The 15777-nt window shown below is 37.8% G+C and overlaps 1 protein-coding gene across 2 annotated transcripts in view; it reads right to left on the bottom strand.

The window, feature by feature from the left end:
- The window catches only part of LOC111835964 (cadherin-22), a 215902-nt gene that overhangs the window by 48911 nt on the left and 151214 nt on the right, over positions 1–15777 (bottom strand). For both annotated transcript variants that reach the window (XM_023796809.2, XM_023796811.2), the window contains one exon: positions 13461–13597. In XM_023796809.2, coding sequence (XP_023652577.2) covers positions 13461–13597 — 137 coding nt within the window. The remainder of the gene's footprint in view (positions 1–13460; positions 13598–15777) is intronic.

The following is a 15777-nucleotide window of genomic DNA, read 5'->3' as shown; positions in this document are numbered from 1 at the left end:
CGTTACTCTGTCAACAGCCTATTGTCTAAATTACCGAGCTAACAGAGCTACAGTACGTAAACAGAGCGAACATGAGAGCACCTGACTGCAGACGTCAATAATGCAGCGTAATGGAATAATCTCCCGATCAAACTCCGCTTCCCGAAAGTTACTGTATAAACTGCCTCCGGAACCCAGTTAAGGTACAAAAATCTATTCAACAAAAATAGTGATACAGTTTAGTCTTTTTTCGCTCAGCCGAGCCTTCTCTGTTGCTGTGTGGAGCAGCCTGTGTCAATCACCTCTTTTACTCCCCCCCCCGACTCCTGAACTCACTCACTCACTCACTCATCCGGGCATGCACTGCGGTCTCAAGAGGAAACGCAGCTTTTTGATATAAAGTTTTTCTTGTTCCCGAATACAAATATTTTTTAAAGTATTTGTTCGAAATAAGTATTCGTAAAAAACACATTATTTGTGCCTTTCCGAATACCGTATTCGGGTTCGGCTCCACCCCTATTACACAGCAATTCTAATTGCTGACTTAGGGATCTATTTTCCCATCAGGCACTTAAGTAAAATAAATCACTTCAAAAATGATGTGACTTATGTGTATTCCCCCTTCTTCAGCGTGGATGCACCCACCACACTTAACCTGAAAAAGAAGGCTGTGCAAGAAGCATAATTAATTCAACAAACAAAGAAATGGAGATTATGCGCACAATGATTCTGATAATAAGCAAAATGTGGAATATGGACTATTTCATTTACATTGTGAATCTGACTGAAATTCACAGAAACACTTTTATTTCGAAAATGAAAACATGGTGGAGGCCTATTATGCTTACATTTGGTCATTCTTACAATCTTTCACCAAAAACTGCTACAATGAAATGCAGTGTTTGAATTTTGTGTAAAACAACTGACATTAACTTATTAGGTATACAGTATACCTAATTTTCAACCAACCAAACATCCATCCATCCATCCATTGTCCAACCCGCTTATCCTACTGGGTCGCGGGGGGTCCGGAGCCTATCCCGGAAGCAACGGGCACGAGGCAGGGAACAACCCCGGATGGGGGGCCAGCCCATCGCAGGGCACACTCACACACCAGGCACTCACACATGCACACCTAAGGGCAATTTAGCAATGTCAATTAGCCTCAGCATGTCTTTGGACTGTGGGGGGAAACCGGAGCACCCGGAGGAAACCCCACGACGACACGGGGAGAACATGCAAACTCCACACACATGTGACCCAGGCGGAGACTCAAACCCAGGTCCCAGAGGTGTGAGGCAACAGTGCTAACCACTGCACCACCATGCCGCCCCCAACCAAACATAACGCAACCATTTTCGCCAAATTACCCCTACTGTTACTGTTTTAAAATCATATAACAGAAAACCAGATAAAATGTTTTAAAATCTTTTATCATTATTGTACGTTACCCACAATAGACAATTAATTAGTATATGTATAAACACACACACATACATCCTCAGGCCATCAGATTACTTAACAGAAATTGACAGCAGTAATTAAATATATATTTAATTACACACACACATATATATATACAGTACAGTATATATGTGTGTGTGTGTGTGTGTGTGTGTGTCACAGTCACATGCAAGTTCACCAAAACACAATATATGTTTGATTATTGTGCCTAACTGTGTTGAGAAAAGTGTTTAAAAACAAAATAAGTGACATCGGTATCAAAGCACAGCATAAGCTGACTCCCAGAGCTGTGCATAATCGGCCTGATTTCATGAACAGCACTGCCCTTCTTGCCATCTCTTAGCAGATGGTGGAGAATCTCTTACAAAGTAAATTAGCCTTAAGCAGTGGGGCTACATCCAAAACATGCCTTTCTAATCCAGCCATTGTCCCAGCAGTGAAGATGCTTCCATTGTCTCCCAGCTACTGAAATATTTGGTGGGAGGTGGGGTCACTGTCATTGACCTTTATTTAAAGGTATCCAATAATTGTTATTTGAATAGTGCATGTGAATGGATTGCTAGGAATTCCAAGCCTCCCCTATTCAGTGTCTGTATTGAAAATATGTTCAGTTCCCGGCAAACACAGATCTGGTGCTGTGACACAGCAGGTGAGCAGTAAGTTGGCTGCACTCAAGGTTCAATGTTAAAACCATGCAAGGGGACTCTGGAATACCTGTGCTGAATACCTGTGCTGAATACCTGTACTGAATACCTGGATGGACAGAATTAGTGGCTGTTGGGGATATCCACTAATATGATTGCAAAGGTGCTTTGATGTAATAAAGTGATAATGAACAGTTAAAGAATGTTTTCCAATAAACATCCATCCATTTTCTATATCACTTGCGGAATGCAGGGTCAAGGGTCAATAAATATCAACGAAATATATCTTATCTTAAATATCTGGCCTGCAATCTTATAGCCAAAGATGTCCACAACATCCATATAGTGAATCTGATCACACTTTACTTGAGGGGACATTAATAAAGTAGTAGTACAGTACATGCTTACTTAATGCATTTATTAATCAGTAAATATGGTACTGTATGTGCTGTTCCCAGGTTGTTCATCATTAATCAATCATGACAGCTCATGAATTCCATTCAGGCACTATATTAGACAACAGTGAATTAATTAGTTAATAATGGTAAGGGCAAAAATGACATTAGCTCATTTACTACTCAAGAACAAATCATGAACTAATATTGGTTTCCCATTGAAACACATGAACTGTCATGATTAAGGAAGAATGAACATGAAATCAGTACTTAAACACTTAATTACTAGCTAATTAATGCTTTAAGTAAGCGTATACTACTACATTATTCATGTCCCCTCGAATAAAGCGTTACTGTGATTATAACAATAATACATTTAATAAACATTAATACATTTTTATTTAAATATTTTCTGTATCATTCTGTGAAGACAGAGTATGTCTTTGGTGTTTTCATGCAACTTGTGCACACAGACTGTCCACGATTTATGACTGGGTGCCTTTCCAACAGACAAGAATCATCACATTGCAATTCCGTACAGTACTCTCCTGCAGCCATTATCTTAGTTTGTGCTTTAGGTAGCGTAGTGGTGTTGGGCATACTGTCTCGCAAAATTCATTTTTTACATATATTTACTTTAAAAATAAAAAAAACTTTGGCGTGTGAATCGTCATCATTCGCATAGGGGTCGAGTCTCCCATGCACTTAAGTCAAAAAAGCATGTAGTTGGGTGCATTCTCCTTTCAATTTAAACTTGGGGTTTAAGTGCAATTAGGCAATTTACGGGCTTCTGGTTGAGAAATACCAAAATATGGGCGTAAATCATCCATATGCGCATTCTGCCACTGACTTAAGTGCACTAAGACACAGTTTTCACTACGTGCTCTCAAGGCCGCTATTAAGTCACATGCCTCTACTTGGCCAAAGGCAATGCTGCAGTTTTTAGAAGCCAAACATAACAAAATTAAACTTAGAGGACACACTACTTTCTTTAAACCTGTTTTTACTCATTTCAATTGAAAGAATTATTTTTTGATCAGCCAGCAATTTACCGTAATTGATTCGCCAACTAGGCATGTTGACAAGGCAGATGTTACTTGAATCGTGCCTCATGTACTTATATAAACTTATACAGACGTTCCTCTACTTATGAACTTTCAACTTACAAACTTTCAGACATACAAACGAAGAGGAGCGTAAGTCCAAATTATGTTCATTGGGCTCCCGTTTCCTGTCCACAACATCAAATTTTTCTTCTGAGCGCCAATTCCCCCTAGTATGAACAATTCAAGTTATGAACGTCCGTTCGGAATGTATCTCATTCATAAGTAGACCTGTGTCTGTATATTTCTATATGCTGTTTTGTTAGATAACTCTTACATAATATGAATAATTCACATGTATTTTGGATTGTAACATTTACTTCTAAAAGCATGATAAATGTAAAATGCTTAGTTTTGTTATACAGTATGATTGACTTTCTGAATACTGGCGCATTGCACTTGGCTGTTTAGAAGCACATGACTTACAGTATTTTAGCCTTACAAAATGCACAGTGAAAAATGTCATTAAAAGCAATTAAGTCAGTGGCAGAATGCGTGTAAGGGTCATTTATGTGTTACATGTCCATATTTTGGTTTTTCTCCATCCAAACCACATACTGTATCTAGCCTAAGTGCATGTAAACCCCAAACTTAAGTCAATGGGAGAATACTCTTAAGTGAAAAAGCACACAGCTGCATGCATTTTTGACTTAAGCTTATGGGAGTATCGACCCCAATTTACATAGTGTATTTAAAAAAAAAAATGTTAGAATGTCACAATAACCTGACAAAGTTGAATGCTGTCACTATGTTGCTGGAAACACATCCAATACGATAACTCATTTGGAGACGACATAACCCGAGTGTTTGTACAGTATGTTAGGAGCAAGCCAGAAACAGCTTGCGCAAGTTAGTTTCCCTGTGGAATCGAAGACGTTTTTGGCATGAAATTCAGACCAGGCTAAAAAACACAAGAATAGTAGGGGTGTTTACCGCTACAGATTTGCAACCAAACTCAGTACAAGAGAACACAAATTTAGTTCATTATTATTGCTATTGCTTACTTTGAAAATTTTATTTACTATACATATTTATTTTTACAACACACAAGCATCTCTTAGGTTTTATAATTCAGACACCTTGACAGGCACATTGCCTTTGTTTTACGACTGTTCCTAATTGTGCTGCCGTTTGCAGTTTTAGAAATAAATAATTTAGAAGCAAATTCAGTTTCCATGCTGTAATAAAATTGTGCTAAATGGTGAACCCAGAACCGAGGTTTGCAATGATCCATGTATTTTTGTGCTGGTACTCCCCTAGTTTCAGGCCATTTTTAATATCAAAATCATTTAGCAGGCCATAAAAAACTGTGCTGCGGAACTTGAGTTTGACATATGCGTTCTAGACTGACCACTAAAGTAATACACCTAAATGTATCCCCACATTTAAATTTGAACTTATTAACCTTTTCTTTATTTGGTTTATTTGTCAGATATTTTCTCCTGGTCTGAATGTCTGATGTGTAGGTCAAAAATAGCTATTAGCTTTACCAATAAGCTACGACGCAGCATATTAAAATGGACAGACAGCGATTAATTAACTTAAATGATTGAATGCAGGTATCACATACTATTTTCTGGTCACTGTAGTACACAGAGTCCACTCTTCAGAAACAGAAAGAAGTCTGATTTTAAAGTACTTATAAGGTATTTTTGCAAAAGGAATTACAATGTTTTTGGAAAGTTTAAGTCTGATTCAACTGCAACCACTCTCCCATAAATCATTCTTGATTTAGTTTGCAGCATGAAAACAGGAAATGAAGGAAATCAAAAGCATTATTCCATGCCTCATAAATAATTGTGATATCAGGGGTAAACACAAACAAACCACATTTCAAATGCTGACTGTAGCTTTAAACAGTTCCTTATAGGTAGATTTCATGAGATATCCCCTGTCAGCCACAGCCACAACAGAAGGTAGTGTGGAAATGTGCAAGTAAGCCTTTTCAGATTTCAAAAGTAGTATGGAGAACCTTTTTGTTTTACACAGTGTGTCTCGACTGACAAGGAGAGATCAAAGGAAAAGCCTTCACCACTGGAAAATGAAGCTTTCTGGGACAGACCAGAAACCCAAGTAATTGCTGTTAAGTGCAAGGTATCTTATGAAATCCATTCACATTCGGGTGCTATTGATTTTACTTTAAGACATCCCATCTGTGTTTTCTTTTACAGTGTCACTCCTAACTAACCTTTTCACAACAGTACTTAACAGTGATGATACATATATTTATTATATATGATTCACTGTACATTTGAACCTAAACATAAGAATTTCACAGTTAAATTAATCTCAATGCGCAGTAACTATTTACTATTATACTGTCAAGAAGTTATAAAAGCAGAAGTTTCACTTCAAAGAAACAAAAGAATGCCAACATGAACTGAACATGAGAATCTGAACTAAAGGATGAGCTAATATACAGTGTGTGTGTGTGTGTGTGTGTGTGTGTGTGTGTGTGTATAAATATATAGCGAAGGAGAGACACACACATACTTGTTACCAGACAGACTGGTCTGAGTATTTCAGAAGCTGCTAATCTACTGGGATTTTCATGCATGAGTCCCCATAGTTCACACCGAACGGCCAACACATCCGCCGAGTGGCAGCTGAGTGGGTGGAAATGCCTTGTTGATAAAATAAAGTCAGAGGAGAATGGCCAGACTGGTTCAAGCTGACAGGAAGGCTACAGTAACTTAAATATGCACTCTTTACAAAGTGGTGAGCAGAAAAGCATCTCTGTATGCAGAACACATCGAACTGTAAGGTGGATGGATGGGCTACAGTAGCAGAAGACCACACCGGGTGCCATTCCTGTCAGCTAAGGACAGGAAACATCAGCTCACTGAAACTGGACAGCTGAAAATTGGAAAAACACAAACTGGTCTGATGAATCGTGATCTCTGTGGCATGCACAGGGTAGGGTCAGAATCCACGGAGCCAACCTTCCTTGAGTCAACAGCTCAGGATGATGGTGGTGGTATAATAGTAGGTGAATCTTCTCTTGGCACATTGATCCCCCTCACCATCCCCACCAAATAGCAATCAAGTATTTTTTAAATGCCACAGCCTGTTTGAATATTGTTGCCGACCATGTGCGTCCCTTTATGGCCACAATTACCAATTACCCCATCTTCTATTGGCTACTTCCAGCATAATAATGCTCTGGCCATGAACATGAAAATGAATTCAGTTTTCTTCATTGACCTTTGTAGTCATCAGCATCTAAACAGAGCACCTTTAAAAAGTGGTGAAATGGAAAATTCACAGCATGACTGTGTAGCCAACAAATATACAGAAATTACACGAGGCAATCAAGTAAACATGCACCATAATCTCTAAGGAATGTTTTCTGCACCTTGGCAAGTAAATGACATGAAGAATTCTGAAAGTCAAGAGGGTCCTACCCAATATTACATTGGTGTACCTCATAAAATGGCTGATGAGTAGATATACTGTATGTATATTTATTGGCTCAAAGAACTAGGAATTAGTTATGCATTTGGCACCTGCATGACATTTTATGCATTTGGCACCTGCATGTTCCAGCAATGAACTAGTACTGAAAAAAGACAAAAGTCAAGATCCTGCACCATGCGCAGTAGCTTAGCAACAATTATCAAGGTACCACAGAGAATGACACTTAATCCTGGTCAGCCTCCAGGGCCATTAGCTTTAGAAGTTCATTACACCCTTTAAAGAGTGAACCTCTTTAGTGAACCTGCCTTGATTATCACATTCTGTTGGAATTCTCATGCTGGCTCACAAAATTTGCATTGATAAAAAATATTTAAAATGTAGTCAGTCTCATGATAAGTATACTGTAAACATACTGTACACTGATGATCATCCATCCATTGCCCAACCTGCTTGTCCTACTGGGTCATGGGGGGTCCAGAGCCTATCCTGGAAGCAATGGGCATGAGGCAGGGAGCAATCCTGGATGGGGGGCCAGCCCATTGCAGGGGACACTCACACACTATTCACTCACACAAGCAGACCACAGGACAATTTAGCAATGCCAATTAGCCTCAGCATGTCTTTGGACTGTGGGGGGAAACCGGAGTACCCGGAAGAAACCCCACAATGACACGGGGAGAACATGCAAACTCCACACACATGTGACCCAGGTGGAGACTTGAACCCAGGTCCCAGAGGTGTGAGGCAACAGTGCTAACCACTGCACCACCACGCCACCCCTACTGATGATCATTAATATCTTATACATAATATGTTATATCAAGACCATAAGACCATATTTTTTCAAATTAGTTAAGCCTTCTGTGAATCCTATATAGCGCTGAAACCACATATGTTTCATTACAAGACTGCCTTTCTTTTGATATCCTGCATGCTGTAAGCTTCTCTGGACAAAAGAACACTGCTAACAACCCTGAATTTGGGGAATACCTGTGTATATTAGATTCCGTTCAAATGTTCCACATAATTAACTGGGTTTTTATGGAGCTGTTAGGGAATAATGATCTAGATTAGTGTTGTCAGATTAAGCCTACAGTGCGGCCAGCGATTCAATTTTTTTCCTTCTGCAACTGCTCCTCTAATGACTGAATTAGTGCAATCAGTTTAATATTTAGATTTTTACACTGTGAAATACATCAGTTGATTGCATGTCTAAAACATATTGTATCATAAAATATTGTATTTTGTTCATTTAGGAAATCAAGAATAATGCTTCAAGTGTAAACTGTCTAAGATGTGATTATGAACAGAGTTATTACAAGGCTAATTTCCTGGCATGGAGTCAGATTCCTCATGCTCTGTTTTCCTGTTACAAAATACAGATGTATTTCTATGAAAAAAGAAATGCTACCATGATTTTCGCATGTCATACAATATCCTAGGTTCGTGTGGTAATAAATCAGGGTACTGCTTAATATTTGTGGAATACAAAATCTATTTAAACTAAATCTTCAGAAGACATCGAACTTCTTTTAAAAATGCTTTTGAAATCATAATTAAACTTCTTTGTTCTAGTCATCCACCCATGCCATTGTCTCAGCATACCACCCCACGTACATGTCTACCAAAATGTTTGTCGGGCAGCACATAATGTTGTCTGTAGGCTGATGATTTTCCAGCTCTTTCTGATCTTCTCATCCATAACCACTTTACAGAGCCGTTCTTTATCAAGTATTGATCGCTTGGTTTTTACCCGACATGAGAGTGATGTGCATGCCAGCTTCACCCAGGGAGGCCTTGGCAGACACTGTTACGGTTTGGTTAATGTTGTTTCGCTATTTCGCTAAAAAGCCATTCCCCATAACATTTACCAGTATGTAGTAACAATCTGAGATTTTGCTAAATAACTCTGTTTTGCCATGTATTGAGTTCCACCTGTTCAGACAATTGTTTAAACATTGAATTTAATGTTCAGTGAAGGAAACCCCACGATGGCATGTGCTGAACATACAATCCGCCCAATCGAACGCTGGCATTCTGTGGCATGAGGCAATAGTGCTAACCACAGTGCTGCTGTGCCTGCCGCAGGAGAAATGCATGTTCAGTTAATAAAACAGCTCTGCAAGCTTTTAATTTTGAAACACAAGTGTGGCACTGAACGTCTGTCACAGAAAATAATGCAGTGAAAGTAATCCTGGAAGGATCGAAGGTACATTCCAGTTATGCATTAATATAAGGAATACAGAGATACACAAAAATACTAGATGCATGTCATAAATCAGAAATACTGCTGCTCCGTGACAAAATTATATATTGCTTATCATACACAGGATATAGGATCGAGTGGTACTGTAATTAACTGATCACACTTTCCACAAACAGGCCCATATAATACTTAAAGTTTTAAAATTGATAGACACCACTGCTACGTGTTGCTATTTATTTGTTTATTTGTTTGTTTTCTTTCGGTGTGCTGTTCAGTAAACCACCAACAGATAGCAAGAAACATTTACTGAGAATTTTAATGCAGGCAATTATTTATTTTGTTTGTCTAATCAGGTGAAATGCTGTTTTCTCACGTTTGATGAGGCGAAAACCTAGATTTCCTTTATCTGTCAAGTACAGCCCTCTTTTTATCCTAGACATTAGGAAATTACTCCCTGTCCCACCCTCTTAAAATAGTTAATTTACATTTAAATGTGCATTTGACAAACTCCAGATTAGAAAAAAAGAGGACACAAAAGTGCACAATTTGTCTTGAGAGCTGCATTCAGGCTAGTGATTAAGAACCTTGAAACCTAAAAGCATTAAATATGAAAAAAACAGAAAAAATCAAACTTTCTTCATGCTCTAGCTTGTGTTCTGAGGAAAGTGCTAGCAGCTCGCAGCACAAATCCACATTCTCCCAATGATGTGCTATTCCACATCCTACCCTGCTATCTCCTAGATATTACAGGGTTCAGGTTATTATCCTCCAAGCAGAGTCAGATATTGACTTGTTTTATGAACATTCAGTTACTCCGGAAAACAGGAATTTCAACAGGCTTCAAAATAAAAAAAAAAATTGTTATGAAAATGTTTATAGGAAAACAGCCTCTATGAACACTAAAACATATTGATTTAAGCTATTTGGGTTTTACATCGTTACTATAGCATTGCACCTGCTGGCCTCAAGTCACTCCCCTCACACACAGTCAGGTGTACAGGACCATTTGATTTCACCTGACTCAGCATAAAGACTTTTTACACATTGCCATGTGCCGACGGTTTAATTTCCTAATCTTTAAGAAGGAATATTCAGTAATAATTTACATTAACTGCAATTTACATTATAATGCCTTTATAATGCATTCATAGAGCATTCATAAGAACCATGTAAGTATACCATAACATCTTAACATGCCTTAACAGCTTTAGTATACATTAATAACAGACATTATATGATAACAAACACTATACATGTACAATTATATTGTGTTTATTTTTAAAGTATATTAAACCTGTTAAAGTATGTTAGGATGTTAAGGCATACTTACGTGCTGCTTATGAATGTTCTATAAATACATTATTAAGGTTCACAAACTGTTCTATGAAGCATTAAAAGATGCAGTTAATGTAAAGCATTACTGAATAGTCACCTTCTAAAAACTCCTAATGTAATGGTTTTTATTCATCAAAATAAATATCTTCAGACTGTCAGGGCATTCATTCTGTCACAGGCACAGTACTGCCATTCAAAGTAAAGTCACAGCCCCATCAGTCAGTTTTGTTAATGATCTTCAGTGTTGTTTTCATGTTAAATAGAAAATATGTGGCCAAACCTTCTCACAAAAGTTGCATTGTTTTTGGTGATCTGGTTTGTTGCAAGTTATGAATAATTATTTAGTAATATAATAATAGTAGGGCTGTCAAAGTTAACGGGTTAATGCGGATTAATCCATCATCATGATTAATCTGATTAAAATTTTTAACGCAATTAACCCATCTGCAGCGCAGAATGACTCAAAATCCCTGAAATGTCTCTGTCAACCCATTTCAGGCAGTTTTGGTGCGTTCCATTTGCCCTCGGAACTTGTATTCCAAGTTGGATTCCGAGTTTTGAAGCCGGAAGTGACGACATGCGCACTCCCGTTTCTCGGAGATTCGAGAAATATCTAGGAGCAGCACAGAGGATTCCGAGTTCAGAATCCAAGATGGCTGCGCCCTTTATCAACCGAAAGGAAAGTTGTAGTTTTATACTGTTTAAGCACTACTTCTCATTTGTGGCTCATTAAATTGGTCACACACACTATACCGTCCAACTTATCTGTGGATGTTTTGCTACGCGGTTTTATACGTAAAGCACCGCGCATAATGTGTTATCAACTGATATTGCAATTATGGCAATTAACCGGGCTAGAATTGGATTTCATGATTAGTCAGATTATTTGTCGGATTTACGGTATTTCGGGCTAATTGTAAGAGAATGAAGATAAAGACCATTTAAACTGAGGTACCTTAAATCCGACAAGTTGTCCGGCTAAACAAAAAATCTTGCTTTTTGATATGGGTCCATGGTATTGCACTTCTGTGGCAGAAGGAATGCATCCGACTCGTGTTCAAGATGTTCAATAAACATGTTAAGTGCATATATATTCCCTTTTTTCTTGAGTCTGCTCATGCAAAATGAAATGCGATTAATATAGATTAAAAATGAATGATATTTAATCGTGATTAATCTAAATTAATCCACAGCAACCCTGTGATTGATCTGATTAAACATTTGAATCGTTTGACAGCACTAAATAATATTAATAATTTGAATGGATGGATGAATGATGATGATAATAATAATAGGTTCTGGTTTCTATATTGAACGAACTCACCAGATATTACATTAGAAACTATTTTAATCATAAATATTTATGCGTATAGATCTATTTCTATTTATTAATTGATAAATAAATAGATAATTAAAATTGAACAAATAGGTAATTGTGAATGAAAAGAAACAAGTTAAGTTTTAAAAATGTCAGTATAATTCAAAATTCTTTCTCATTTTTTCTCATTTCTCATTTTGGAACCATGACATAGTCAGATGTCATTTTTGCACTTGCCTTTAGAAGCTATTAATGAATATACTATATGTCTATTTAGAAGGGAAAATTGTCTCAGTATGCAAAATTCAGCCACATTACCCATTGCTTGTCCCTTTGCTTTTCAAAGATGAATAATTCCTTCTTACTTTGTTGTTCGTTTACAAATACAGATAGTAAATGTTCTTTTTTTGACCATAGTATCAATGCACGAAGACAGAAATTGCTTTGCCTAGAAAAATCAGCTCTCCATCTTGTTTAAATTTAATTATTACCATGTTACCTAGTGTCACTAGATTAAAACTAGATAAAAATTTCACTAATGGTACAATACACAACGTAAAACTGTGCTTAGCATGTGAATAAAACATCATTGGCTGTGCAGATGTTTAGAATGAAAATGCAGTCTATAAAATGCTCATCAAGTGCAAGCATTACAGGAACCCAGTGCTTAATTTGAGCCAGATCCTGCTGGACTGTGTTCTGGGACCTCTCTGTTTTTGACTGTCTGTTCTGGCACCTATATATGTGGATCTGGCAGCTCTCTGGTAAATTTTATTTATTTAAAAATTTAATTAAAACGTATATAAGAAGTATTTTAAATTGTGTTTTTTACAAGTTCCGGCACCTGCGCCTGCCGTGTTATCGCTCTGCTCTCATTTGCCCTTTGCAATCCCGCACCTTCTGAAATGGAAAAACTGCAGCTATCCATGCTTGGACTGAAACCTGAACCCTTTTGGAAACTGTATAGTAAAGGAAGTACAGCACAGTGTAGCACTGGTGGGATTTGCGTATCCCAGCATGCTCATGGGCCATGTATATAGCCCTTGTGTGTCTTATTGTAAGTCGCGGCATGTATTTGTTAGTGTAAATACTTGTGTGCTCCTCAGTATCGTGTGTACCCTTACCTGTGTTGTATGTATAATCTTGACGTGTGTGAGCCTTCCGTCCAGTGTGTAACCTCCCTGTGTTTGCCTTCTATGTTTCTCTGTTTTTGTGGTTGCTTGAGTGTGGTCCTTTTAAGGACTCTATTAAAGACCAACGCTGTCTAAAACTGTGTAGTCTTGTCTCTTTGCTGCCACTGTGATGTCTTGGTATCTTTGAAACCAAAATACGAAAAAAAGCTAAATTCCACATAGCAATTTTCCATCCATCAATTTCTCTAGCCTTCTCAGTATACCATTGATTAGTACTGACTTCAGTAAAAATGGCAAGAGCAAAGTACAAATAAGCCAAAAGGAACTCTGCCGTTATTTCAAGAATCGATAATGGAACACAAATAATAAAGATTTTCTCTTGTTTTCCTTTTTAGGAGTTAGTAAATTGAGACCTCAGCATCACTGCAGCATTTGCCGGGTTTTGGCGTGCAAGCCGACAGGCTACCTGCTTCCACCGCCGTCACAGTGACGTTATGCCAGCCTGCAGTCTCCCGGTCCAGGACCTTTCCCAAGGTGATGGCACCTGTCACCGCGTCAATGTTGAAGATCTTCTCCTGGTCGGTGCCCCGGTCAATAGAGTACCTGATGAAAAAGTACAGCACTCACATAGTAACAGTCAATCAGGGCACACATTTCAGGGTTATAGTATATTTAGGTATTCTTACATTCGCCATCTAAATGACAATAAAAAGAAACACACAAAAATTATGAGAAGAAAAGATTTCAAACATGAAACCGGGGCTTGAATAAATAAACAAACAAACAAACAAACAATTAGTATCTTTGGCTAACACTGCACCTTCCACAGTCATAAATGAAATCATCAGGAAAAACTGTAGCTAATCCATACACCCAACTATCTCTTTCTCAGTGATAATTTTGAACCAAAAAGAGCCCTGTTTTATTTACTGGAATATTGCCTAGTAGAAAACATTCATATCAAATACGCAGATTGATGAATGAGGCGCTGCTTTCAGTCAGCATGATCATACTCCTTTTACATATTAGCATAAAAAGTCAGTCCGTATTCTATACAGAGCAAGGACTTCACAGACCTGCATATTAACATGACATTTTCCATTTCCCTTTTTGATAGACCCCTGTTACATGTTTAAAACAAGTGGTGCTCTACAAGAATAGTCTTTACTTACTATATTTACTATTTACACTATAGAGAAAATACCATATATGCAAAAATAAAATAGAAAAAAAATAAAAAAATACAACTAAATAAAGTGCATATTGTCATTGACCCTGAAGCTACGTATTACGCTTGGTAGAATAATAAAGCTATATGGAACGGCGCCCATCCATGTGAAATATTGTTTAATTTTGGGATAATAGGGGCTGGAGAAGGAACGTTAACTGTGGACTCATTTGTTTTGGACCACAACAGAAGAAATCCCCGTCCAGCTCGAATATCGCAGGCTCATTTTCAGGGGCTGTATGAAATCCAACAGGCCCACCCTCTCTGTCACCACCATAGTGTGGGGTCCAGTAGAAGAGCGTGGAGTTAGTGTGCTTTGACTGATGGGGCTGTGGGCAGGGGGGCATTTGTGGAGCACTGTCCAATAGAGATGATTAAAGTGGCACCACCGGGCATGGCCACATGCCAAGCGGGGGACTGAAAGCGTGCCGCACTCTGCTGCACCTGGAGCACTTTCCTTTCCGTCTCATGCATTTTTAATGCCTGTAATTTGCACGCGGCGTCTGTGCGTGCGTCCGTATGTGAGCTGGGATGCAGTCTAGCTTTGGATGGTTTTTTTCCACTTTAAATGCATTATGCATTGAATTTTTGAAATTGGCATACATGACAATTTTAGAAGAAGAAAAAAAAACATAACAAACAGAGTCAACTTAAAAGGATAAACATGAAGAATGAGAAGTTCTGGTAAAAAAATACAGTGGAAGGAAGCCCATTCGAAACTGTACTGCCTGCTTCCTATAACTTCAATTAAATGCATTTTAAGTGAAACTGTGACTTCAAAAAAATCACCACAAGAATAAACAAAAACACAAGATATCTTTTGGCCTGACAGACAGTGCTTGCCAACCCAAAAGGACTGTTGCAAGGAGTACTGCATGTAAATGCTTAATCCTGAATGAAAACCTCAACATTTCAAAGCATGTCTGGGATTTCCAGAAAGCCCCAATGGAAAAATAAATAAATAAACATTATTTATTTAAAGGAGAAGCCTTCATTGTGACATTAAACAATATCATCAGGGCATTTATTTCTCAAAATGTAGATGTTAAAACACTTCTTCTTAGAATAAAGCTATCTTACAAAATTTGTATGTTTTAATGTGAATAACTACTGTACATGTATTCAGTACAAAAACTAATAATATTTTAAGAAACTTTAAGAAGCACTTTTTATTTTGTGCAATTGTTTTGATATGCTTTTTATCAGAACTTTTAGTTCTAGCATTAAAACATCTTATTCTAAATTCTACAGTGAAATAAATCAAATAAAAACCTATTACTCATCCCTGATATTGATACTCCAAATAAAATAATGCAGAAAAGAACAACTTATGAGCATTGGTATCACACAAATAATGCACATAATATTGCAATTTTAATTGTGTGCCAGTAATTAGAATTTAAATGTTACAAAATGCACTGGGATCATTAAGAAACGCTTAACCATCCGAGTGCATAGCCAGAGACATTCAGCACACTCAGTATGTGCATGTGACAGACAGTATCTGGAATGGCAGCTCTACCCCTGACTTTGTGAGGTTGTAATGGCATCATCA

The sequence above is a fragment of the Paramormyrops kingsleyae genome, chromosome 8, assembly GCF_048594095.1.
Source record: "Paramormyrops kingsleyae isolate MSU_618 chromosome 8, PKINGS_0.4, whole genome shotgun sequence".
Taxonomy (NCBI): Eukaryota; Metazoa; Chordata; class Actinopteri; order Osteoglossiformes; family Mormyridae; genus Paramormyrops; species Paramormyrops kingsleyae.
Note: the sequence above shows the minus strand (reverse complement) of the source record. Positions and strands in the feature narration are given on the sequence as shown.